General features: G+C 38.5%; 1 protein-coding gene across 1 annotated transcript; it reads left to right on the top strand.

Annotated features, from left to right (window-relative positions):
- Positions 1-362: 362 nt before the first annotated feature.
- LOC131369152 (vitelline membrane outer layer protein 1-like) lies at positions 363-23,836 on the top strand. Its single transcript, XM_058415617.1, has 8 exons — positions 363-441; positions 1,672-1,801; positions 13,320-13,333; positions 22,303-22,356; positions 22,694-22,805; positions 23,179-23,302; positions 23,343-23,475; positions 23,634-23,836. The coding sequence occupies exons 1-7, from the start codon at positions 363-365 to the stop codon at positions 23,472-23,474; spliced, it is 645 nt and encodes a 214-aa protein (XP_058271600.1). The 3' UTR covers position 23,475; positions 23,634-23,836.
- The last annotated feature ends 544 nt before the right edge of the window (positions 23,837-24,380 follow it).

Raw genomic sequence — 24,380 nt, 5'->3', positions numbered from 1 at the left:
TCATCATGGCACCTGTTAGTGGGTGGGATATATTAGGCAGCAAGTGAACATTTTGTCCTCAAAGTTGATGTGTTAGAAGCAGGAAAAATGGGCATGAGTAAGGATTTGAGCGAGGACCAAATTGTGATGGCTAGACCACTGGATCAGAGCATTGCTAAAAAGTTAATGCTGGTTCTGATAGAAAGGTGCCAGAGTACATCGCAGTCTGTTGCGTATGGGGCTGCATAGCCGCAGACCAGTCAGTGCTGACCCCTGCGCGCTGCCAAAAACGGCAACAATGGGCATGTGAGCATTAGAACTGGACCACGGAGCAATGGAAGAAGGTGGCTTGATCTGATGAATCACATTTTCTTTTACATCACATGGATTCCCGGGTGCGTGCGCATCGCCTACCTGGGGAACTCATGGCACCAGGATGCACTACGGGAAGAAGGCAAGCCGGTAGAGGCAGTATCATGCTTTGGGCAATGTTCTGCTGGGAAACCTTGGCTTCTAAATATCATAAACTACAAGACAAATTTATTAAGTTTTGAAGACTCAAAAATATTTTTGGAATCACATCCATTTGCCAACCACTGGCACAAGAAGTTGTTTTTTACATAAAAGGTAAGTAACTATGTCTAATATATCACTGTTTACTGTTTACAGATTGATCAAAAGAACAAGGAAATGTTTACCAAGAAAACTTTACTTTTGCTTTTGCTTTGTTTGACTCTTTGTTTGTGTGTAATAATAATAATACTAAGAAGAAGAAAAAGAAGAAGAAGAAGAAGAATTTAGTGAATATAAATACTTTTTATCGACACATTATTGTGTAATACATTTTAGTTTTTTTGTTGAGAAGAACAATTTTTTTAAAATTTGACTAACAAATATACACAAATTCATGCAATTCAAGAATCATTCACATTACTGTATGTGTTTGTGTGTTTGTGTGTCTTACATCTCACATCTTTAGTTTTTAGTTTGTAGATTTTAGTGACAAAATCTTTCAAAACTAAATTATTCAGAATTCAGTTGTTGAATTGAAACAGAAATACAAGTCAAATGTTATGTACGCAGACTGCTTTAAAGATAAAGATTTAAAGATTTACAGCATATAATACAATTAAGTCAGTGTGCTGGCAACCAACACATGCTGCATCTGTGACATAATAAACATAATTAACTGGAGTCATCATACACACACACTCTCTCTCTCTCTCTCACACACACAAACAAATTTTTACTAATGTTAATTTCATATTTATTTATTTAGTTGTAGTTTAAATAAATTATGCCAATCCATTGCGGGGCACCATGTACACATAAATACACCTAGAGCCAACAGTAGTGACCCTGGACGTGTGAGGAGGAACCTCTACCCGGTCCACCATTACGCTACCCTTACTTTTTTGTACATTTTTACATAATCACATTATTATTGAAAAAAATATATTTTAAGTTGAAATCAAATCTTTGTATTAAAAATGATGCAAATTGAACTAATCAGTTTAATTAATTAATTACTTAATTAATTACTAACTGAATTAATTAATTCAGTTAATTACAGTTTATAATGATGTCATAATTAGTGATTGTCTAGGTGGAGTCAGCATGAACACTTTTGCATCAAGAATCATTCTGATTAACTGGTAACAGTTTCACAGTAGTTGTAGCTAAATCCAAAAGAATGTATTGTGCTTGTTTTGCCTCTGCTCATGCTCTCCTTCAGGGAGTGTGCAAGTGTCAACGACACAATCAGAATTATCAGTCCGTTTCCCAATTTGATCTCTGTGTCTAATAGACAGATCTGGGGAACGTGGGGAATTTCAGAGAGGCCGGGACATATGCTACAGGCTTTAGCCTCAGGGTGAGTACAGCTCATTTGTGATATAACTACAGTTATCTATATTAGAAAAAGTGTAATAAATGGTGGAGTCACAGTCAAAATGTATTAAACAGTGGCGGACCGTCAGGGCCAGCAAGGCCTTCTCTGCTGGCCTAAACAGCAGTGATCTGAATCACTGACTTGCATTTTAATATATTTAATAACTTTTTCCATGAATGTGTATTAAATTATTACCAATAGTCTATTTTCTACATTTCATAGCTTTTCTCTTGGTTGCGCTGCTTCCAGTAGTGTATATTTAAAGAGTATTTATCCAATCATATTTCAGCTAGTGGCTGACATCGTGTTGCCCGATCTTAAGGCCTTCAGAATCAATAGTGCAGGCGTCCGTAGCTTAAAATAAGTGGCATAGAAACTGTTCGCTTAACCAATCAGATTTCGAATTGGCGTCACTGGGGCCATCTAGCAGGCATACGATTACGTCAACAATTCAAGTCTCTTGATTGGATAATTGGAGTAGTCAGAGGCAGCGAACCGCACATACTAAATAAAATATATATATTTTAACTCACAATGGCTGACAGAGGAGGAAAAAATCGATTTGGTCGCAGACATCCTTACAAATGGATTTTCAAGGAGGACTTTTCAAGAAAATCCTTTTGATTCTTCAAATTAGTTTTTTTTCAAGAACCATTTATGCTTTTGGGTTTTCTTTTCTTTTTTTTTTGCTGCAGTGAAAGGAAACTTGTGAGACTGAATTGTGTTAATTTGTTTTTTTGCTGTATGTAATGTAATTTTATTCATGTTCACAAGAGCCTGTGACACAATGCACTGTTATACATTGTTTCTATATTCGCCACGTCTCATTTCGGATGCTGCATCCTTCGGAGATTGCAGTTTGCTGGATACTTCATGAAGAATGTCTTTTTTGAGAAAAGTAACCGTAATAAAATTGAGTATTCCTTGTGAGGTGTGAAATACTGTAGCCTAATTTCTTTTTTACTTTGTTATTTAACGGTTGATTAGTATCTATTGCCGTGGCGTTATAATGATGCTATAGAGGTGGATTAATTCAGGTAGGACACCAGTGAAAGTCTAGGTGTGAAATGCACGGCCCACCACTGGTATTAAACCATGTAATCAAAGCAAAGAGAAGCTAAATGATTCCAGTGGGTCAAAGAGTGTAACAGTAACCATTAGACAGAGTTGAATAGTTTGGGTAAAAGCCCCAGTTTAAATGACTGTCCAAATAAATTAAATCAACAAATGACTAAAGTAGGTTTTTATTCTGTATGTTTTTTTTGTTTGGTTGTTTGTTTTCAGGTTCAGCCATATCAGGGGATTTGGAGTGATGAAACAGCCCTAAATGCTGTCCTCTGTTCACACTGTAAATAGTGCACTAAGACAGCCAGACAGCCTTTCCTCAACCATGACTCTGAAGGCATTAGATGCAAGTCCACAGTTTTATTGGCTTCAGAAAGGGTGAAACAGAAATAAAACACTCTTACATTAACAATGCACCTTGTGCTCTTTTCCTTCATTAAACAAATTACAACTGAGATTGCTGTGCTTAGATGTGAAGCTTGTATAACTGTATAGTGCGATCCAAGACATTACATTTTTACAAACATTACAAGTAAACAAATCTCAGCCTCCATATACATACATATAAATCAATTAACCAATAAAGAATACAATATATAAAGACGATGCCACTGTACAGGTAGGACATCTACAGATAGCTGGAGATAGTAAACAAAGTGGTGCCATGTGGTCTTTTAATCTGAATAAGCCTACTTCCTGTGACATCACTACAGAGAAAAATAACTAGAACGGCCACTAGGAGGCACTAAATACACTCAAACAAACACTATTAAATAATTTGCAATTGTAACAGCACACACAACTATCAGATCTGCTGTTGGAATGTAAAAAAAAAAAAACCACACATTGTGTGTTCTTGCCCATGTATTAAATTTTTCATTTACAGGAAAAACAAAGCATACGATATGTACTAAAACTTAATTTATAGATACAAGATAGAGATTCAAAATAGAAAACCATATGTCATAATTTAAATCATTAAAAAGTTTTTGTATTATTTATTTAGTGTTTTACAGGTTTTTCAATAATAATAATAATAATAATAATAATAATAATAATAATAATAATAATAATAATAGTAGTAGTGGTGGTGGTTGTGGTGGTATTAACTTGTTTTTGATAGCTGGGGGTCTTGGACAGTGCCTCTTTGGTAACTCACAATAAACCACCCATCCAATATGATCTCAAAAAAGCAATTTTTAAAGGAGCTGGTATTCACAAATCATTTGATCTATAACTTATTTGGTAATATTCCGATCATGTTTCTTTTTAACTGAACTACCAAAATATTAAGCTATATATAGCTTTATTTATAACTTAAAATTCCAGGTTCAAGTGCTCCACAGGCCAGGTGTTGCAAGGCGCTGGTATGAACTGGGGTACTGGGGGTTGCTTGAGCTCACTTTGTGGTGGAACTGGGATTTGCGGTATCCAAACAAGAGTGCATAGGGGATGACACCAGTCTTAATAATGCCCGCTTCTTTTGCTGCTACTAAGGTACATTTCTAACCAAATCTGTATTACAAATGGAAAAACTTTTTTGGCAGTGTGTTGCTATTCAGATGGCTGCAGAAAAAGGAAATGAAAACGCTTAAACAGGAGAACTCCTTTTTGACCGATTCACCTCATTTTGATATTTGGTTTCTATTTGCAGCATGGATTGACAAGATAAGAACAAGAACAACTAAACAGAACAATCTTTTTATTTCTCATGAAAGCAAATATCTGAGTTAGTTATATCATTTTTTAACTAATCACAAAAATGTACTCACTGATGATTTAGTCAGATTTGTTATCCTGCTTATCCTGTACTTTAATGGAAAGTAAGTTTTAAATTAAAGAAATAGAAAATGTTATCAGCTTAACAATTTTTGTGAGTTTTTTGTCTTTATTTGAAATATTTATTGTTCTTGATAAACTAGAGCTTAACAATCTCCTAATCTTGAATATGTTCAAATATATTTTCCTGTAATGATATAGAAATCTAGATCAGCAATTTAAACCATTTAAAAGAGTACACAATGTAAATGATTCAATTCATCATTAAATTAAATTAAATTAAATAAGGGAAGAGGGAGAACCTTGGCATATTCTTACATTCATTGGTATTTCCATGTGAAGATAAAAGGTTTTTAAATCTCTCCCCAAATAGTAACATATATGACTATCAACTACACTGTTGTTGTTAGACATAACAACATAGACATAGACAGAGAACTGTTCGGTCTGCTGAAAGGATTGTTGGTGCTTCCCTGCCCACCCTTCAAAAACTGTATATATCCAGAGTGAGGAAAAGGGCTTAGAAAATCACTCTGGATCCCTCACATCCAAGCCATCTCCTTTTGGAACTTTTGCCATCAGGCCGCGCTACACAGTACCAAATACCAGGACAGCCAGGCACAACAACAGTTTCTTTCGCCTGACAATCCACCATATGAACAGTTAAATGTTCCCCCCATTGTGCAATAAAAATATGTGTAATTATATTCATTTGTTACCACATTACATCCCAGTACATCTTATTCTATTCTATTCTATTCTATTCTATTCTGTGCATACAATTTATTTTATTTTTCAATTTATTTTTCTATTTTTGTTCATTTAAATTTACATATGTATATTTTTTATTCTCATCCATTTTTTTTATAATGTTGTATTGTTGTTGTTGTCTCTGCTTTATGAGTAGGCCTGCTATATTATTATTCTCTAGTGATGGTGTTTATTAGTTTACTCTATATTGTGTGCATATCATAATATATCCTACTCTACAACAATGCACTGTGAGGCCTTACTTGTAAAGGAGTGATGGTTTCTTACATGTATCTTACCATGATAAATGTTTATTATGATTTTTATTACTTTGTCTCATGTGTGTTCTCTCTATTTCTTTTGACCAAAAAATGACCCCATTAATTCTTTACTGGTTTTAGGCTTTTTCCACTGACTGTGCACTGACTTAAATGAACTTCCTTTTGTTTTTGCAATCCATCTGGGGTAGCTGCCTGTACTTCCTCAAAATCACTTTCCTCTGAAAGGCTCATAGCTTTTGTTGTTCAATGATATTCCACTTCTTTAGTTAATATGAATGTTTTTCATTCATATTAACTAAATTGAAGTTTTCATTTAGTTAATATGAAAGTTTAAAGCATTTTTTGTTATTTAAAATTTCCTACATATTCCGCATTATGTGACAACAAAGTCACAAACCTTACCTATTGACAGGCAGACCTGCATTGCTTACCTCAAGGAAACAGCAGTCTTTATCATAGATTATAAAACCCAATTCTAATAGCCACAAAGTATCTTCTTAAAACAATGATCGTTTTAATTTAGTAAGAAGTAACTGAGTTCAGAGGTGAGTGAAAAAACCCTGTCATACCAATTGATGTGCAAAAAATTCTCACCTGGACACCAATTTTCCTAAACATACATCAGCATTCATTAGTCTCTTTAGCACACATTAACATTCATTAGACTAACATAAAATTATAGATATTATCCTAAACATAAATACAAGGCTGCATTACACTTCAAACCACAATCCTTTGTATGTGAGGGTTCTCTTGGAGCTTTCTGATGTCTGATATGATGTCTTCTGCCTTTGTGTAATTTTTCATCATGTAGGCTTGGTGGAGAGGTTACTAGAATATCACCGTGACCCCTTCTGACGGAGTTGTTGGTGAGCCATTGGGTGTTTCTGGGGGTGTTTATGGTTTCGGGTCCTACTTTCTGCAGATTGTTGTCACATGCAATCTTCCTTGCCTCTGTGGTGCCTTTTAACTGTTGGACCAGAATTATGTGCATTTGGGTTAGATGTGATTCATAGCTAGCAATTTCTTTTCAGCTGATCGAGTGGGGGCTGTTTGTAGGGTCCCTCAAATGTGGCACAGGCATAGGTCGACCTGTAAGCAAATCATGTGGAGTTAGATGCATGATACGGTTAGTCTGCATGTGCATACTCATGAAAGCAAACCAGTTGCACCCAGTTTAGTCTCTGTGTACCTTTTATACCTCTTACTTTCCCCACTACCTGTCATATTTACAAAAAACATGTACAATCCTGGTTGAAGAATGTGTTCTTTTGGAGACTTGCAGAATCTGTTCTCTTGCAGCTTGCTAATATGTGGTCAATTAGGAATGACCAGAAATGGCATCCACCTTGCGCTATGGTCAACACCATGCACAATTACTGTACATAAAAAAGACAGGGGAGTAACAAAGCAGCTTTGTGGCCCTTGCCAAATCCCCATGAGGTTATTTTTCTTTGCTCCCATTTCTTTCCCATTGCTCCCATTAAAGATTATAAGTTAACAGCCATGTGGTTCACATTCTAAAGTGGTTATCATTCTGTCTGCTGGATTCACTGTCTGACAACTTTGGATTGTTCTGGATCTGGTGCACAGAGGATCACATCATATCTTGTCTTAATTGAATGCGCAGGTCACAAACACTGGGTTTGTTAGAAGCACGTGCAGAACATAGGTGATATATAGAATAGTTGGGTGTCCTATAGTGATAGAAGAAGCTTTCTGGTAAGTAAAGGTGGCTTCCGCTTTACCCACAATAATACGGCATTTCCTTTCCCATGTTATCGGGGAAATACTAAGATAGGTAATGAGTTTGCGTACCTGGGCCTTTCTCTGAGACTGAGTTTGTTTACTGTTGTCAGCATCAGCCAGAGCTGGCACAAAGAAAACATCATTTTTTAACATTTTAATCAATGCGTGCATCTCTGGGGTCCTGGGAGGGATGCATTTTCTTTTCCTTTTAGATCCCCTATCTGTATATTAAGGCACATAAAGGAGCGATTTTTAATGCAAATGTAGCACTTTTACTGTGGGGTGTTTCCACTCGATAAAGTCATAGCCTACCATGCCCAAAGGAAAGCATTTGTTCTACTGTCTGAGGTATTACATTGTGATTTTCCTATACTGATTTTACGACCATTTTCTCTCAGCATTGTGAGGACATTTAACAAATCTGCTCTACACTGCTCCCTATGAATTGACTGCTCATATATATATATATATATATATATATATATATATATATATATATATATATATATATATATATATATATATATATATTTGTTAAATGTCCTCACAATGCTGGATAATAATATATATATATATTAATAATAATAATAATAATATATAATAATAATATATATATTATTGTGCATCCTCAGTCATTAGTGTCTGAGCCTCCGAAAACTTCAATATCTGTATTGTCCCTATGAAGCCAGTGTTTTTGTTTGTTTGCTTGTTTGTTTGTTTTTAATTGTGTGAGAGGGGGATTCTGGAGTCTTTCTGGCCTATAGATGAGAATGTAGGACCAGTGTCAATCTTAAACAGGACTAATCACACACCATTTATAGTAGTTGGTTCTTTTCTTGGATGTAGTGTTTTGACATACTGCATGTACTTTCCCTCTGGCTCCTCTTGGCCATCTTCACCTCCAGTTGCCAGCATTTCTGCTTTTTTCTGGTCTTTACCTTGTCCCTGGCCTCTCATGGGCCAACCTTGGGCCATATTGGGGCATAGTTGCTCATGGCAGAATGGGCTGTTACACATCATAAGATTTCTACCTTTGATTTATCACATCATAAGATTTCTACACTTGAGTCTCTTTGACACTGGTAGGTTCTGGATGTTCCTTGGTGACCATTCATTTATTTGTCTGTACAAGTACTGTTTGGTACTGGACTGACTCTCTCCTGACTGCAGAATTCCTTTAGTGAGCTGTTGATAGGGTATTCCCCATTTCATTTTACTTGCTTCTGGTGCTGCTGGTGTGTTAGTGGGTAGTCCTATTTCATTCAAGTAGTTGTTACTTTCTTTCCTTCATTATGTCAATCCGAGTTTGTTTGAGGGGACTCTCCACTGCTCTGAACACTTACTACTTAACATTTTTTAAATGCCCCTCCCTGAACCGCCACCTTATTGTGGTGGAGGGGATTGAGTACCCGAATGAGCCTAGGGGCCATGTTGTCGGGGGCCAAGTGCTCCTGGTAGGGTCTCCCAAAGCAAACGGGTCCTAGGTGATGGGTCAAAGAGCGGTTCAAATCCCCTCATGAAAAAGAAGAAAACAAGGACCATTATGTTGCCCGGAGTGGCGTTACCGGGGCCCCAACCTGGAGTGGTTGAGTACCTGAGTGGTACCGGCTAGAGATAGTTGGGCTCGCCTCCACGCACAGCCGGGGCTCTGGAACCCAACTCCTTAGGGATGCCACAATACTCAATATAATATTGAACCGTTCGGTACGGCCTCCACGGTTCAATACGCGTATGTTAACTGTGGTTTTTTAGTTGTTTCCTTAATAATAATAACTATGCGTTTTATTACTCTGTGAACTGCCTGTTTGTTTGCCTGCACTGTATGTCTACGGGCTGAGACAGACATGCCTCCCTGCGAGTAAATATCCAATCAGTGAGCGCTAAAGTTAGGGGCAGTAACCATGCTTGCGATGCTGGTGTCAGATTTCACAGTCTAACCATGGTGAGCGGTGAAATGAGACAGAAATACGAGGAAGCAGCGCTATCTTTCAAATCTTTGGTGTGGGAACATTTCGGATTTGTTGTTGACTATGATGCTGATTAAAAAATGCTAAACAAAACAAAATGACTGTGTGCAAGCACTGTTACACATGAGTTACCTACTGACATGGAAATACTTCCAGTATGACTGCACATCTGCAGCTCCATCACCCCATGATATCACTGTCTGGAAGCAGGATGGCAGAGCAGGTAACACAGGCATCCAAAAAGTAACAGTCCCTAGCTGATTCCTTCAGCATTCATACCCAACTGGTTCCAAGAGACACAAAAAATAATTATAATATAATAATTGCTAAAGAATTGCAGCCATTTTCTGTGATCGGTGATGTGGGCTTTCAGCAACTTATAAAAGTGCTCGAACCGTGTTACACACTACCGACATGGAGTGCCTCATGGTGAGAGGCGGCAGGCTGGGGTGGGCTTGCTTATAGCCCCCCAGCTCAGCCGCCATGTGTTGGAGTTTTCCCCAGTAAACGAGAGGGTGGTTTCCCTGCGCCTTCGGGTAGGGGATAGGGGTCTCACTGTTGTTTCAGCTTATGGGCCGAACAGCAGTGTGGAGTACCCAACCTTCTTGGAGACACTATGAGGGGTGCTAGAAGGCACCCCGACTGGGGACTCCATAGTTATGGAAGGAATTGGAGGAATGGCCCCCCCAATCTGAACTCGAGTGGTGTTCTGTTATTGGACTTCTGTGCTAGCCACAGAGTGTCCATAAAGAACACCATGTTCAAGCATAAGGGTGCCCATCAGTACACGTGGTACCAGGACACCTTAGGCCGGAGGTCGATGATCAACTTTGTGGTCGTGTGACCTTTGGACATATGTCTTGGACACTCGGGTGAAGAGAGGGGCTGAGCTGTCAACTGATCACCACCTGGTGGTGAGTTGGATCTGCTTGTGGAGGAGGATGCCGGACAGACTTGGCAGACCCAACCGTATTGTGGGGGTCTGTTGGGAACGTCTGGCTGAACCCTCTGTTAGGGAGGTCTTCAACTCCCACCTCCGGAAGAGTTTTCGACAAGATTCCGAGGGAGGTTGGGGACATTGAGTCTGAGTGGACCATGTTCTCCTTCTCCATTGTTGACGCAGCTATTAGGAGCTGTGGCCTCAAGGTCTCTGGTGCCTGTCGTGGCGGCAATCCCCAAACCCAGTGGTGGACACTGGAAGTAAGGGATGCAGTCAAGCTGAAGAAGGAGTCCTATCAAGCCTGGTTGGCTCGTGGGACCCCAGAGGTAGCTGATGAGTACCAGCAGGCCAAACGAGCTGCAGCCCGGGTGGTTGTGGAAGCAAAAACTCGGGTCTGGGAGGAGTTCGGTGAGGCCATGGAGAAGGACTATCGGTTGGCCTTAGGGAAATTCTGGCAGACCGTCTGACGCCTCAGAAGGCAGCTCTCTGCCAACACTGTTTACAGTGCGGGTGGAGAGTTGCTGACCTTGACTGGGGATATTGTCGGAAGGTGGAAGGAATACTTAGAGGATCTCCGCAATCCCACTGACACGCCTTCTGTAGAGGAAGCAGAGGCTGAGGACTCAGAGGTAGATTCATCCATTACCCAAGCTGAAGTCACTGAGGTAGTCCAGCAGCTCCTTGGTGGCAAGCCGCCGGGAGTGGATGAGATTCGCCCCGAGTACCTTAAGTCTCTGGATGTTGTGGGGCTGTCTTGGCTGACACGTCTCTGCAACATAGTGTGGCAGTCAGGGACAATGCCTCTGGACTGGGTGACCGGGGTCCCTCTCTTTAAGAAGGGGGATCGGAGGGTGTGTTCCAACTACAGGGGGATCACACTCCTTAGCCTCCCAGGGAAAGTCTATTCCAGGGTACTGGAGACCTTTAGTCGAACCTCGGATTCAGGATGAACAATGCGGTTTTCATCCTAGTTGTGGAACACTGGACCAGCTCTATACCCTTCACAAGGTGCTTGAGGGTTCATGGGAGTTTGCCCAACCAGTCCACATGTGTTTTGTGGACTTGGAGAAGGCATTAGACTGTGTCCCTAGTGGCATTCTGTGGGAGGTGTTCTGGGAGTATGGGGTCCATGGCCCTCTGTTAAGGGCTTTTTGGTCTCTGTATGACTGGAGCAGGAGCTTGGTTCGCATTGCCGGCTGTAAGTCAGATCTGTTCCCAGTGCACACTGGACTCCACCAGGGCTGTCCTTTGTCACCGGTTCTGTTCATTATTTTTATGGACAGAATTTCTAGGCGCAGCCAGGTGGTGGAGCAAGTCCGGTTTGGGGACCATAGGATTTCATCTCTGCTTTTTGCAGATGATGTTGTCATGTTGGCTCCTTTGAGCCAGGACTTACAGCGTGTGCTGGGGCAGTTCGCAGCCGAGTGCGAAGTGGCTGGGAAAGACCCAGGACACGCTGGAGGGACTATGTCTCTCGGCTGACCTGGGAACGCCTTGGAAATCCCCCGGAAGAGTTGGAGGAATTGGCTAGGGAGAGGGAAGTCTGGGCATTCCTGCTTAGACTGCTGCCCCCGTGACCCGGCTACAGATGATGATGATTTTCGAAATGCTTCATTTTCTCATCCTTTGTCCTTTACTTTTTGCACCATCTGCCCTAGGGGTTCGTTGTCCCCCTTGTCTGGGTCTTTTATGAATTGAAATAAGGGAATGGTAGCTTAGTAGTTCTTGGATCTTCTACTAGTCTTCACAATATTGAACTAAGGTTTCTAGTTCATCAGAGTCTTCTCAGTATCTCAGTCCAATTGACCTCAGGAAAGGGAAATTGAAAATCATGTAAGTTGTCTCCTCTACAATTTAGCTGTGATTAATTCTTCTGACTGCCATTTTTCAACCCCACTTTTTGTCTCTAAATGTTCATGTGTTCTTATTCCTCTAATCCCAGCAGTTATATTCTATGGTGCCATAAACCTTAAGCTATAAATCTCATATCCTAGAAATCATAGAATACATGCAGAGAACAAAGTACATTCAAAATGAGAGTTATTCCTATTCCTATTACTTATGTGTGCCCTCTTGGCCTTTATTTTCCTTTAGACCAAAAAATGACCCCATTGCTTCCTTACTGGTTTTAGCCTTTTTTCCACTGACTGTGCACTGACTTAAATGAACTTCCATTTTTTGCCATCTGGGTTAGCTGGGTGTACTTCCTCAAAATCACTCTTTTTCAGTCAGTCTTATAGGCTCATAGCTTTTGTTGTTCATTGTTTCTAATTCTTTACTTTATTTCAATGTTTGTTTCTACTTATTTAGTTTATATCAATTTTATTTGTTATTTAAAATTTCCTACATAACAATCTGCGACAATATGAGATGTTATTTCAGTGAAACCAGCTATTTCTTTTAGTTGTGGGTAGTTGATGTTTTACTCAGTACATTTATTCCATGTGAGTAACTAGGCTCTAGCGATTGACTAGGCTAATTAGGTCTAAACAACAAACAGCAAAAAACCTGGCAGAAGATGTGGAAATGCAAAATAATTAAAGTAAACTATTTCAAATAATGGAGAGTTTATTTGTTATAGAATTGGTTTAACACTAGATATCTCTTTAGGGATTAAGGTTTAGGATCAGTCTTTTTGTTTCTGAACTTTGTCTTCAATCAAGGTTTGAAACAGCTCAACTAGAAAAATCAATAATCAAAATATTATATCACCAAAGTCTGCATTGGAACATCTGTAAACTGCAAGTAGAGAATTAGAAGAGGGAGAAAGTAATAATCAACCAAGGCAGCAACAATGCTTTGGCTAGTTTGTTGTACACTTAGTGTTTTTCTGATGTTATATGGATGTCATGTAAAGAGGAAAAGAGCTCAGCTCACAGACCCTATCAGTCACTGTTATTTGTGAATAATGGGCAAAGCTGGGGCACATGGAGTCTTAAAGAAATGTGTCCACTGGGTTTCTATGCTGCAAGATTTAGTCTTAATGTAAGTATTCTGTTGTCTCACAATATTCCGGTTATTTCATCATGAGCGTCTGGCCTTCTATGTCATCTCCTCCCCTGCCAACCCATCATACTGGGATTCCCATGGCTTATTCGGACATAGCATGTTCGGACTATGCCGCAGTACAGACACTGGAATGTATGTGTTTTGAATCCCTATTTATTCTGTATTTTTTAAGCTGAGAATACATTTCATTCTGTAGCATCTGGCCTCTTCAACTTTCTTTATTATAAAGTTCCTATCAATGATATAACAAAAGATGTAGTTATGATTGTCAAAGCACCACTATTATACATCATTATTCTAATAAGTTAATTTGAGAAATGCCCTAAAAAGGTTTTCAGAAAAGACAGCTAAACTGAGAGACCTCATGATAAGTTTAGAGTATCTGGAGAATGTTCACATACTGAAGTGCAGACATTGTACATGCCCCTGAGGAGGAGATACTCCTCATCAGGTGTTATGTCCACCATGGACCATGGTTCTCCACAACAAGTGAACAGTTAGTTAGTGTTAGCCACCATCTGACACACACTGATAGTTGGCTTTCATAGAACACTGCAGTGTCAGTAAACTGATTTTAAAAATTTGGGTTTCATGACTTTGGGCAGTAATAAAATCATTTCAGAGTTATCTGGCCAAAAACACAAATAAATTACACATATAAAATGCACTTGCTCATACGGATAGGTCTTGATGTACCCTAGCACAAGCGATTGATCCCAAATCAAGATATTGTTGGATTGTGGAAGTTAGTAGCTCTTTGTTCCTGTCTGAAAGGTACTGTAATTTGTTTATGAGGCCCAAAGAGGTGTGGTCCATGGTGCTGATGAACTGCAGTGTTTGCCACTGGAAACAAAGGGTTTGTCTACCTTCTTGAGGTTCACAAGCAGGACACTAGTTGCTGAATTCTGTGCAGTGTCATAATAATTTTTAGTAGATGAGTTGATCTCATGGATGCTCTCATTAGACAAGCTTTTGTCAAGTTCAGTCAAAAAGCTTTTATTGTCATTTCAACCATATAAAGCTGACATAGTACATAGTGAAATGAAGCAATGTTTCTCCAGGACCATGGTGTTACATGAAACAACACAGGGCTACACGAAACAACACAGAGCTATGGACTGAAAAGTAAGTTGTCCTAACCACACAAAGTGCATAATGTGCAACTTTATGTACTACACACTATGTGCAGACAGGGCGAGACAAAAGACAATGCCCACAGACAATACAATACACTACAGGACATAAAATAGCGAAGACCTCTGTGCAGTCTGTAATTGACCATTTTGCAAATAAGCAGATGTAAGCAATAAGAGGCTTCTTGTAAACATACAGTAGCAGCTGTTGATGGCAGCAATTAAAGAATGATGACTGTCTAACAGGCAACACAGTAACAGTCTGTATGTCTGACTGTTACTATCTTGTCTAAAAAGACCAATAAGTGAAAACTTGTCCAAAGTACTAACACTGTGGCTGAATTCACCAGATAAGCTTTTTAGAAGGTGGTTGGAACGTGTCAGAAAGGTGTCTACCACTGCCAGAGCACTTTCCATCCTGATGATTGATAAGCCTGTCACTATGTTGTCAGAGAAGACCAACAAGTGAAACCTTTCCAATTGTACTTCCACTGTGGCTGCCAGACTACATTCCATCCTGATGATTGATACTGTATATCTGGAAAGACCAACAAGTTTAAAATGTGTCCAATGATACTACCACTGCGGCTGCCAGACCACATTCCATCTTGTCTGAGAAGACCAACAAGTGAATACTACATCAGTTTAAGATGATATAAGAATATTAAGATTAGAACTTTATTAATCCCAAATGAAATTCTTTTGCTAGAGACTGCTTCAAATTACACAAAGGAAATAAATTTAAATAGAAATACCAACACCACCACCTGTTGGGAGATATCAGTTCTGGAGGTCATGAAAGGACATGAACGAGCTGGGAACAGAGCACCAGCCCTGTGAGAGTCCAGGTTATAGAACCTGAAATGGGTGTGCAAAGAGGACCAGCACAAATATCCTGGAGGGGAACGCCCCTAGACAGATTGCTGGACAAGGCAATACACCTAGTGGAGTAAGTCTTGATTCCTCGAAGCAAAGTGCCTCATTGGCCTAGGAGATCACCACTACACAGCAGAAGTCACTGCAGAGAAACTGAATTGCTTTTTTTGCAGCCACCAAAACAGACAAAAAGGGAAGAGCAATGGTAACTAAGTGCTAAGAACCCAAACTGGGCACCGCAGGTGCAGTCTCTCATGCTCCACTTGTGGCAGAAGGCCTGCAGAAAGACCAGATAACCAGCCATAATACGGCTTTTTGGGAACATATTGCACCCTGAGATGCAGGGCAGAAGCAGAAGCTAGGCAGGAGGGGGCAACTGATAGAACTCTTACCATTCTTCAAACTCCTCTGAAGCTGACTTTATTGGCTCATTCACAGAAAGCATGAGACCAGAAAACAGGCATGTGAGCAGCAATGAGTGCAACATATACCTCAACATAAAGGGTGATATCCCATGGCATCCAGCCCCAGAGAGGCTAGTGCCATACAGGCATTAGGAATTATTTCTGGTCCACAGGGCTGAGATGACCAACCCCAGGTCCTCTCTTGCCTGGCAGGCCTGCCCCTAAGCACTGGTCGGCCACCCAGATATTACATGGGGGGCTCAGGCTGAAAAGCTAGGCTTCTTTTCCTGCCTCAGCAGGCAAGGCTGGGGTCAGTGACTACTGGTTGTTAGTCCTAGCTCCTTGCTGAAGTGATGAAAGAACAGGCCCTTAGGAGAAATCATTGAGTCTAAAAGAATGGTTTTGTCCTTTTCTTTTATCTCTATCACATCCGTGGCAACCAATACAGCCATGGAATGACCTATGGCATGAGCCATCTGCTTTGTGGCATGAAGGGCTATGGCTTAGCAGAGTATGGACCTCATTGGTGAGCCCCTCACCACAGATAAGATCCTTTAGCAGGTCAGCCTGGAACACCTGCAATATGCCATTGTGTACAGCACCGCACTGACTTGATCTGTGGCCATGTAGGCCTTCCCTATAAGGGCTGATGTGGCCCAACAGGGTTTCAATTTAGTGGCACACCACTCATCATAATCCACATCAAGCTCCTAAGAGTTCCATGAAGACAATGATATTTCCTCGTTTGGGTTGGGAGAAATTGCAAAGCTAGCTTCCAGAGCCAAGGTGGGGAAATCCAAGACCTGTCTCTTGTTCTATTGCCCCAACTCAACCTGTGAGACCCATGATCTGAGTTAATCTTTTCTATATGTCTTCTTTTTTCCTAATCTAGACAGACGGGACAAACATATAATATAAACATACAGAGAGCACTTCCTGAAGACAAAGAAGCTGAAGCAATGTGACATAAATGGCCTTTTATGGTCTGCTGGTGCACTCTGCTTTGTCAAATGACTTATCCAGACACAACCCAGGAATCTTGACACTCTCTCCACCATGTTTCTTTGCTGTTGATTAGAGAGGCAGGCTGGTCTAGGTCACAGAGCATTGAGAGAAGTTTACTTTGGATTGTTACATTGAATGCTGCACTTTGTTCAATGGAACAGCAATCTGACATACATTTTCTGAAGATGGGTAATGGTGGTGTGTATACCATTGGAGATGGCATCCTCTGTTGGCATGGTTTGTGTTAATCAAAGGGTGGCTGGTACAATGCTCCTGATGTATGTCTGTACCAGTGTCTTAAAGCACTTTATGGTGGTGATACAGGTTATGTGGACTGAACCACATTTTGACAGCAGCACAAATATTTTTACAAATCACCACTTAAACTCTTTGTATGGTTTTTGCAGCCTTAAAAGTTATAGAATTTAACAAGCAAACACTGTAAACAATGTGCATGTGTGATATTCAGTGGTGTAACTCTATTATTATATTAAATATTAAAAAGTTTACATTTGCATGTGAAAGTTTTCAGCTGCATGTGGAAACTTACCAAGGAACCACCTGGGATGATACAGCAGCAAATAATATCAGTGGTAGAGGAACCAAAAGGTGTGGGAGATGACACATCGCTAAATGATGTGCGATTCCTCTGCTGCAAATAATTGTTTGCTAATAGCTGATGTGTTAGAAGCAGGAAAAATGGGTAAGCGTAAAGATTTAAGGGAGTTTATTTGGGGTGATGGCCAGACAACTGGATCAGAGTATCTCCAAAACTGCAGTTCTTCTGGGGTGTTCCCGGTCTGCAGTGATCAGTATCTATCAAAATTGGTCCAAGGAAGGAACAATGGTGAACTGGTGACAGGGTCCTGGGCGGCCAAGGCACATTGAAGCACAGAAAGGCAGGCCTGTGTGGTCTGATCCAACAGAAGAGCTACTGTTGCTCAAATTGGGGGAGACGCTGAAATTGGTTCTGATAGGAAGGTGTCAGAATACACAGTGCATCTCAGTTTGTTGTGTATGGGGCTGCATAGCCTCAGACCAGTCAGGGGGCCAAGGTGGTCATAATGTTATGTCTGGTCGGTGTATTTTAATGATGGTGGTGGAGAACACTGTTTATCATGTTGCTCCAAAATCTGCTTAACTGGGTTGTAATCTGTTAACTCCAAAAGCATTTCAAGTTCTGTTTTTGTTTTTTTGCCTCTCATCTTGTAACTTCAGACACTTGCATGCTACTATAGTAGTATAAAAAGTAAACTATATATACTCTTTTCTCAAACCAGTTTGTGATAAAACAAAATATAAAATAAATAAACTCATTAAAGGTGGATCGAATATCTGTGATTTTCTTTCATTGCTCTCCCAGTTATTGGCACAAGCAGATGAACGTGAAGAACATGACAATAAACGTGAACAAATACCACAGTAAAACTAGAAAGATAAGATCAGAAGATAATAATGTTTTGACATTCCTTTCTCCTTGATTGAGAAAATGATTTATTGCATGATTTATTGAAATTTCTTGCTTTATATAAACGTGGGTGGTGATTTTTATTGATTTATTTTTAAATCTATAAATTCTCTGGCATCTTACATAATCTTAATTTAAGGTTTGAATGTTTCCCAAACTTGACTTCAGGTCTCTACAAAAACAAGCCTGACTACATTTCAAGGAATGGTCTTCGAGTTTCAGTTTCCCTGCAATGCTGTCAGAGATGTGGTGCTTTACATTGGCAACTAGTTTGTTTATATATTGGGAAATAATTCATTAGATAAGATCATGAGCTGGTACAAACAAAATAAATGTCTTAGGTATTAAAATACCATTGTAGAGAAAGATGTAGCTGAGGTAATGTAGCTTCAATTTAACGTCAGTGTTTCTGAAAAGAACTACAGCTCAACCAGTTTTTATGTTAACATTAAGAGTACTTGCCTAATATGGGTTATCTTCCCTTGTGCCACTAAAACAGCTCTGACCCGCTGAGGCATGGACTCCACAAGCCCTCTGAAGGTGCTGTTATATCTAGTACCATGATTGAACTGCAAACATGGAAATAGAGCGGTCTGTTCCACAGACCACTCCTGAACAAATATTGTGGTGCACAGTGCACATTATCCTGTTAAAATGGCCACCAACATTAGGACATACAATTGTAATGTTTGGGTGTTCTTAGTCCGCAACCATGTTAGATATGTGGTACATCTACAAATTATATTGACATGAATGCCAGGACTGAAGGTTGCCAAGATAGTGGTAACGTGTTGCAATCCTAGTAAAATTTATAAAAACAAAACAATTTGACAAACACAACATGATTCCTTCATGTTCATTAGAAAAATGGTTTAGGATTCAGTGAGAAAAAAGAACACTAATTACTTCCCTGCATCTCAATCATGAATGTAATGTTTCATGTTCATGTAAGATCATGATATTGGAAGTTTAATCTATGTTAAATTTGAGCACTATTAGTAATATAGCACATGTTAACTACAACTAAACTAAACTAGAAGGAGATGAACGTGCAGTTTTTAATGTCGACATATGGACAGCAGTCTCCACTTGACATGGGAATAAATTAAGGCCTTCACATGATTGTAAGAATGCATTTATAGTAATTATGTAAGGGTAAGGTTTGGTTTCACCTTTGGAACTGCAGGTTTGTTTGCAGAAATGAGAAGTAAAAAATAATTATTGAATTGAAATTAATTAATTATTTGATTAATTTAAATAAATAAATAAATAAATAAATAATACTACATAAAATATAAAAAATAATAATAGTAAGAAGTAAATAAAAATAATAATAATAATAAGAAGAAGAAGATAATGAAGAATTCCTCAATTACTTGCTTTGAGTACAGTTTTTTGCCAATTTTAAAAGAGCAATGAGGGTGAGCTTTGGGTCATGAACGAATGGACAAGATCCTGGATACAAGCGGCCGAAATGAGTTTCCTTCATAGGGTGGCGGGGCGTTCCCTTAGAGATAGGGCAAGGAGCTCTGTCCCCTGTGACCCAGGAGGAGCTCAGAGCAGAGCGGCTACTCCTCCACATCGAAAGGGGCCAGTTGAGGTGGCTCGGGCATCTGTTTTGGATGCCTCCTGGACGTCTCCCTGGGGAGGTGTTCCGGGCATGCACCACCGGGAAGAGACCCCGGGGAAGACCCAGGACTATGGAGGGACTATGTCTCTCGGCTGACCTGGGAACACCTTGGAATTCCCCGGGAAGTGTTGGAGGAAGTGTCTAGGGAGAGGAAAGTCTGGGCAGCCCTGCTTAGACTGCTGCCCCCCCGACCCGGCTCCGGACACAATGAATGAATGAATGAATGAATGAATAAAACTAACTGACATGGAAACACTCAGACATGTTAACTTCACCCTTTTTTTTTATCTCTTTCTGGAATCTGCTGTGTCAAATAACAAAGAAGGGTGTGTCAGTTGTCCACCACGTTTCATTTGACAACCATCAGATTCACAATAAATAATCCACGTCAATCTAAAATGTTTCTTTACATTACAGGAATATATTTTAGTGTTCAGTAACAAGGAAATAAACTGGGATTATAGTTCTCAGGCAATTTGGTTCCCAAACTACAGTAATTAGATCTAGTGTTTTTTGGAACTGTGGCTTAAATTCCATCATTTACATCATCAGTTAGCGTCACATATGTTCATGGTATGCATAAAAATCCGGGTAGAACGTAGACTAAGCAAAAATCGTTAGAATTAGAGATTAGGAGTGTTACAGGGAACAAATACCTAAAGTGAAAATGAACAAAATGAATGTAACCAAAAAAATCACCCTAAACTGTTCCATTGTTCCATAGTGAAAATATTATTTAAAACAATTTCTTAATCATAAGAGCACTAGTTTTCCATTCCAGTGAGATTTCAAGTAAGTAGTTCTTAAACTGAAAGGTTTTTCCAGTTGGCCAATTCAGAGTTCAGTTTTATTTATATACTAAGCAATATAACCATTCTTTTATCTTTTATTTCAGGAGAACCATGGAACACTGGAGCAGGAATGTAAAAATATCAGTTCTGTTATAAACAATAAACTTACTGTTTAGAATTATTCAAATTTAAATCAAAAACTAAAATTACTCAAAAATACTGTTGCTGTTGAAAAGCTTTTATTTTTAGCATCTTCTATATGGCTTTTTAGACTTGGAGAGATCCATGTCTCAACACAGTTTAATCACGGAGATCGACATACAGTTTCTTGCACTTCATGACCTGCACTGTGATCATATACACACTGTGATTATATAAACACAAGTATGTGCAAATTCAAGTTGCCACAAGTGAAATCCAGTCAAGTTCTAGAGACATCTCAAAGTAAAAAGGCCTTCACAAAGGATCATGTACCAAATAAGAGATTTCAGTATTTCATTTCTTTCTTTCTTTCTTTCTTTCTTTCTTTCTTTCTTTCTTTCTTTCTTTCTTTCTTTCTTTCTTTCTTTCTTTCTTTCTTTCTTAGTCATTTAGTAAAAACAAGCTTCTATTTTTTTTTCCTGTGGTATATTGCATTTAGATGAATTGCCCCAAAAATACAATATAATGTATAATATAACAAAAAAGCTCTAAAAACTAAGTAACTAAATCTAATTTATTTATTGACGTGAAGGACAAGGAAATGTTTAACATCTCTACAGTGTTACATAACTAGGACAGGACAAAACACTCTATTATTTATGCTCATTATCCTTTCTGGTAAATCTTTCTTGTATTACAAAATATGTTCTATTTATTATTATTATTATTATTAATAATAATAATAATAATAATAATAATAATAATAATAATAATACTTATTTTTGACGTACTATCATGGAATATATCACAAAACTTCAGTTTTCACAAAATACATTCAGAACTAAATTATTCACTAAATTGTGTTATGTAAGCAGTCCGTGATTTAAAGATTTACACCATACAGTACAATTAAGTCAGTGTGCTGACAACCAACACATGCAACAAACATAATTAACTGCAGTCATCACACACACACACACACACACTCATTTTTGCATAAGTTAATATTTACTAATAGTTCCATGTTTATTTATTTATAGTAAAAACAAACTATGGGATGCCAGTCCTTTGCATCACAAATGATTTTGAACTAGGAAGAAATCGAACTAATGAACTTATACCAGTTTAACATTTTCTACTTAGATTAATGCCAAATATTTGAAGAAAAAATGTGATAATTGCCGTCTATACTGATATCATACTTTGCACTGATTGGCTAGGTAGAGTTTATAAACAGTAGCATGTGCAGTAAGAATGAGCACTTTTGCAGGGAGAATCATTCTGATTACCTGATAAAAGTTTCACTAGTTTCAGCTCAATCTAAAAGAATGTATTTTGTGCTTGTTTTGCCTCTGCAATGACACACAAAGCAAAATTATCAGCCCGCTTCCCTGTTCGATCTTTGTGCCTAATGGACACATCTGGGGAACATAGGGAATTTCAGAGTGGTGTCCTACAGGCACCTATGCTACTGGCTTTAGCCTCAAGGTGAGTACAACTCATTTTCAAGGGTTAGTAATTACTAATTAGCAATTTTTGCAATATTCTATAATATACAACATCACATTTTGTGATCTAACTACAGATATTATATTTTTATAAGTGCATTAAATGGTGATGTAACAGTCAACAATGCATTAAACCATGTAAAGCAAAGAGGAGTTGAATGATACCAGTGAGCCACAGACTGTAACAATAACACTCTGCAATATGGAGTGGTATAGTTTGGGTAAAATGCACAGATTAAAACATCCTGCAAATTTAATTTAAATTAAAAATGATCTTAACTGCAAAAGTATTTTTGTTTCTTTGGTTGGTTTTTTTGTTTGAGTCATATCAGGGGATTTATTATGACACAGCCCTAAATGGAATCGCTCTTTACTGCTCTAAACCCATCGGTTCCAACGGTAACGATGGGAGCTACACAACTGTCAGATCTGATGTAAGGTAAAAAAAAAATTAAACATTGTGTGTGTTTCTTGCCCATGTATGAAATATTGCATACAGAGGAAATAAGGCATGCAATATGTTCTAAATATTATATGCATAGATACAAGACCTACAGGACCTGCATATGATACACAAGAAAATGTTTCAGTGTCATAATTAAGAATAGAAAACCATAGGTCATATGATTTAAACCACTGAACTGATAAGTTGTATTATTTACTTAGCATTTGACAATTTTTCCCATATTACTACTACTACTACTACTACTACTACTACTAATAATAATAATAGTAATAATAATAATAATTTGTAGTAGCAGTAGTACTAGTGGTGATGGTTGTATTAGTATTAGTAACTGTTGATTTTACAGCTGGGGGTCTTGGACACAGAACCTTTGGTGCCCCAGTGGAGTGCTAACATCTTTCCAACTGCAAGTACAAAGTTATCAGGGATGGGCCTTGGATGATAGCACTGCTAACAACATAAGATATTTAGTAACTCACAATAAACCACACATCCGATACTCTCTCAAAGGTAACAAAAAGTTCCTGGAGCTCACTTTGTGGTGGAACTGGGATTTGTGGTATCCAAACAAAAGTGGAGTCGCCTCAGGGCATAGGGGATGACACCAGTCTTAATAATGCCCGCTTCTTTTGCTGCTACTAAGGTACATTTCTAACCAAATCTGTATTACAAATGGAAAAACTTTTTTGGCAGTGTGTTGCTATTCAGATGGCTGCAGAAAAAGGAAATGAAAACGCTTAAACAGGAGAACTCCTTTTTGACCGATTCACCTCATTTTGATATTTGGTTTCTGTTTTGCAGCATGGATTGACAAGAGAAGAACAAGAACAACAACTAAAGTAAACAATCTTTTTATTTCTCATGAAATCAAATATCTGAGTTAATTATAGTAATATCATTTTTTACTAATCACAAAAATGTACTCACTGATGATTTAGTCAGATTTGTTATCCTGCTTATCCTGTACTTTAATGGAAAGTAAGTTTTAAATTAATTAAAGAAATAGAAAATGTTATCAGCTTAACAATTTTTGTGAGTTTTTTGTCTTTATTTGAAATATTTATTGTTCTTGATAAACTAGAGCTTAACAATCTCCTAATCTTGAATATGTTCAAATATATTTTCCTGTAATGATATAGAAATCTAGATCAGCAATTTAAACCATTTAAAAGAGTACACAATGTAAACGATTCAATTCATCATTAAATTAAATTAAATAAGGGAAGAGGGAGAACCTTGGCATATTCTTACATTCATTGGTATTTCCATGTGAAGATAAAAGGTTTTTAAATCTCTCCCCAAATAGTAACATATATGTCTATCAACTACACTGTTGTTGTTGTTCACATTGAGGTTAATTAAACCATTTTCAGGCCAGGTCAAAATGTGTACCGAGGCCTTACTGAAAAACGCTTAGTTCATTTTTATCTAGAATCCTGTTTATTAGTTTCATGTTTTGAAATCTGGGATTTGGATGACCAAAGGTTAACAGGTTATTTCTATTTATGTACACATATGTGCATGCTGTCACGTTTCTTAGTTTACAGA

The sequence above is a fragment of the Hemibagrus wyckioides genome, linkage group LG18, assembly GCF_019097595.1.
Source record: "Hemibagrus wyckioides isolate EC202008001 linkage group LG18, SWU_Hwy_1.0, whole genome shotgun sequence".
NCBI classification, from domain to species: domain Eukaryota; kingdom Metazoa; phylum Chordata; class Actinopteri; order Siluriformes; family Bagridae; genus Hemibagrus; species Hemibagrus wyckioides.
This window is presented reverse-complemented; position numbering and strand designations above follow the sequence as displayed.